We start from the raw sequence: 3,517 nt of genomic DNA on the forward strand, positions 1-3,517 counted from the left end.
CCCTTCCAGTACACCCGTGGCGCAGCTCCGGCAGGACCGGCAGAGGCAGGAGAAGACCCATACTCCTGCAGCCAGTGGCTGTGTGTGGGAGATGGACTCTGGGATTGGCCGGACCCCTGCTGGCTCTGAGGGCCGGCAGGTGGATTTTGGGGCCACTGACCTGTTTCCAAACACCATGCTGAGCTCGTCCAGAACTGTATTCAGTTTCACCTGCAGCTCCTTCAGACTGTCTGCGGCTTCAGGGTCCAACTGTATCCACAAAAGGTGGGCTTGGCTAAGCTGGTTCTCTTAGCCTCTGCTCGCTGCCTGTGCCCCACTCCTCCTGGGGCCTCTAACCCACTGCCTACTCAAACTTCTCAGCTCGTCAGCCCAGACTCCAGGCGGACATCCTGGCCTCCACAGGGTCGAGTTCTGTGGCCAGAGGGCCCAGAAACGAAGGGTGGTGCGGTGGGGCAGAGGCGCCCACTCTGAGACCCACCTCCTTGCCTCCCATGGCTTCGAACATCTTCTCCAGCTGGACCCGCAACTGCTGCATGTTGTTCATCAGGATGCAGGGCTGTGGAGACAGAAGAGCTGCTGGATCGCGGCTCCTCCCAGCACGGGGCCCATCAGCCTGGCCCCCCGCCCCTTCACCCACTGTGCTGGGAGCCACAGGGAATTCACAGCACACAGCATACAGGCCTCTCTCTGATCCCGAGTCAATTCAGGCAACTGCTAGATGAAGACTCGGAGCAATGTTTGGCTTCTAAGCTGGATGTGGGCACATAGGTGTTCACGCCACTGTGCTTTATGATTTGTGAATGTTTTACATTTTTTACATTTAAGAAAAGAAATCAGATAAAGGCTTAGGTTAGCAGAGGACAGAGTGCTAAGTGGAGGCTCAGAGGAATTCCTGGTGCAGTTCTTATCATTTGGTGGCAAAGAGCTCACGGGACTACAACCAGTTACACAGCTCAGTTACCACAGAACAGACAGACCAGGGAGCAAAGCTCTGGTGGGGTCAGAAGTCAGGAGCATCACCCCAACCCTGAGCTCTGAGACGCCGCGAAAGCAAGAAGGATTCCGACGTCCTCCACTCCCTTCCCCCAGGGGCCTCAGGGCCTGACCCTCACCAGTTTCTCCTTGGTGCAGTAATCTGGGAAGTTCTTTGATAAGATGTCTGCATACTGCATCAGCACCTTCCCAATGGTCTAATAGAGAGGGAAAAAGGTAAGGAGAGGGAACGCCACGTTTTCCCACGGGAACTCACTGAGGGCCTCCTCTTGCCCCGGACCAGTAACACGGAAGTGAAGGGGGAACCTGACGGTAGGAGACAAAGTTCCCTCTCAGCCCCAGAACAGCACCGAGACAGATCCATCTGCCTGCCCCAGGCACACACACAGGAGGTGGGAGGAGTACCAGGCTCTCCCTGCAGGCCACCTCCCAGGGACGGTGAGCTCAGGCCCGTGGCTAAGCTGAGAGTGGTGACGGCGAGCGGGGTGCGGAGGGAGGCCGGGTCACCTTAGCAAATCGCCTCATGTAGTGGGCAAGGATGGTAGGGTCTGGGCTTTCCAGCTTCCGGATGATCTCAAAGCTCTGGTTGAGCTGTGTGAAGACGTCCACCACAGAGCAGGAGAAGAGTGCGTGTTCCGATGTCTGCTGGAACTAAACAAGGCCACACAGGGTCACCCCCCTTAGCTGCTACCTTCTTCCCAAGCTTGGAGGGCTCAGAAGGGCTCTACCCAGCAGAGGTGGTCAGTGGCCCTCAACAGCCCTCCTTCAGGACTGTGCAGGCCAAGGATAGCCAGTGAAAACTCGGAAACTTCTGCAGACCACTAATTGCCAGAGACCTGAGCCGACCCCCGTGCAGTCCAAACTCCCCACTTACACCATCCTTCTTATCCCGTTCCAGGGCCCCACGCAGGAACTCCAGGGACACGTCTTCATTCTCATCCAGCCACTGCAGCACAAACTGCTCAAACCACCTGCAGCCAGAGGAGAACCAGGAGATGGGGCCATGGGGGCCCTGTGCCCTGGGCCTCGCTGCTTCACCAGGCCGGGGTCCTCTCCTCTCCCCACAGGAATGCTCAGAACAGCTTGCTGCACGGGCTCAGGGTCCTGGCCCCCTGCCCACCACCCAAGGCAACGGCAGCCTCCCCCAGCCCTCAGCGCCCGCACGGTGACTCACGCTGGGTACTCGGGCACCCGGCCCTGGAGGGCGGGCAGATCCTGCACGTACTCATTGTGCAGCCACTTCACCTTGAAGTGCAGGTTCATGTAGTCGGCGCTCTTACACAGCCGGTCTTTCTCGTGCTCTGGTGGTGGGGAAGGAGGTAGGGTCAGATCCCGGGGCAGAGCCCTCCCAAGGTCAGCCGGCTCCGTCAGACGTCTCAGGCCATCCGGCTGGAGCAGCTCCCAGCCTCCCCCTCACAGTCACCTTCCCACAGCAGCGCTCTGCTCAGCAACTCGCCGAGAGCCCAGCCCACACCTTCATCTGGAGACCAAGTCAGAGGCGGCCTCCAGTCCTGCTCTAGCTCCCAGCTTTGGAAAGTGGAAAGGGAGAGGTAGCGCTCCTGGTGAAGAAGCGGGTGAAGGGCTTGGGTGCTGGTGCTGGTGCTGGCTGGAGACTGGCGGGGACTCAACGGGGACCGTGGCTTTCAGGGGCTTTTCTCTCCCAGTGGCTGGGCCGTTACCCTCAGCACGAGTTTAAGGACAGAGGAGAGTCGTACATGGAATGAATGGGTCAGTGACAACATCAGAGCCAGGGAACACCACGTGGGCCCCAAGCTGACGGAACGAGCAGGAGAGCAGCCAGGGCGGACCAGCGTCCTGAGGGAAACCGAAGGGCTCCACAGCACGGCTGACGCACTGCAAAAGAGGAGGTCTCCAAAGCACGCGGATGAGAAGAGGCCGTGCGGAAACCATGGAAACACAGCCAGAGGAAAGGGCCGTGGTGCGGCAGGAAATGGGACGCGCCACGGACCAGGAAGATCGTGCGGCTGAACCTCCAGAGCCTTCCAGAGAATCTAGGACAGAGGTTCCCCGCAGCCTGCCGAGTCTGGCACACTGGCCACCCCCGGGGTTCTCTGCACCCACGCCCTGGAGCAGAAGCATCACTTCGAATCACGGAGGCCAACTGTGCGCTGACAAGTAAGGGAATGGTGACAGCAACCCAATCAGAAGAGCGCCCGACAACAGAAAGAAGCCGGCGTCCCGAGGACTCTGCTGTTCGCCTGTGAGTCGCTACGGGCATCGTTCCTCTGAGTCAAGACAAAGCATCCCGTCTGGGCAGCTGGCGCGTGGGAGTTAGTGCAGCAGACACACAGGGCGGACGGGAGCCAGGCTCGGCTTCCAAGGGCTCCCGGGCCCAGGAATCCCACGGCCTGCACTGCAGCAGCACCATCGTGGCCTAGGAAGCCGTGAGCGAGGAAAGGAAAATGGGTAAGACGAGAGGCAGAGAGACAACCCGGCGTCACCAGCAGAGAGAGGAAGACGAGAGGCAGAGAGACAACCCGGCGTCACCAGCAGAGAGAGGAAG

General features: G+C 59.7%; 1 protein-coding gene across 1 annotated transcript in view; it reads right to left on the bottom strand.

Moving 5' to 3' along the window:
- The window catches only part of UNC13B (unc-13 homolog B), a 184,792-nt gene that overhangs the window by 5,890 nt on the left and 175,385 nt on the right, over positions 1–3,517 (bottom strand). Inside the window, exons 27-32 of the mRNA XM_007947023.1 lie at positions 2,168–2,294; positions 1,868–1,964; positions 1,501–1,644; positions 1,113–1,190; positions 479–556; positions 157–249 (exon numbers count right to left, since the gene is read on the bottom strand). Of these exons, the coding sequence (XP_007945214.1) occupies positions 157–249; positions 479–556; positions 1,113–1,190; positions 1,501–1,644; positions 1,868–1,964; positions 2,168–2,294 (617 nt within the window). The remainder of the gene's footprint in view (positions 1–156; positions 250–478; positions 557–1,112; positions 1,191–1,500; positions 1,645–1,867; positions 1,965–2,167; positions 2,295–3,517) is intronic.

Source organism: Orycteropus afer, unplaced genomic scaffold (genome assembly GCF_000298275.1).
Source record: "Orycteropus afer afer isolate SDZICR_OR568_19922 unplaced genomic scaffold, OryAfe1.0 scaffold00174, whole genome shotgun sequence".
Classification (NCBI taxonomy): domain Eukaryota; kingdom Metazoa; phylum Chordata; class Mammalia; order Tubulidentata; family Orycteropodidae; genus Orycteropus; species Orycteropus afer.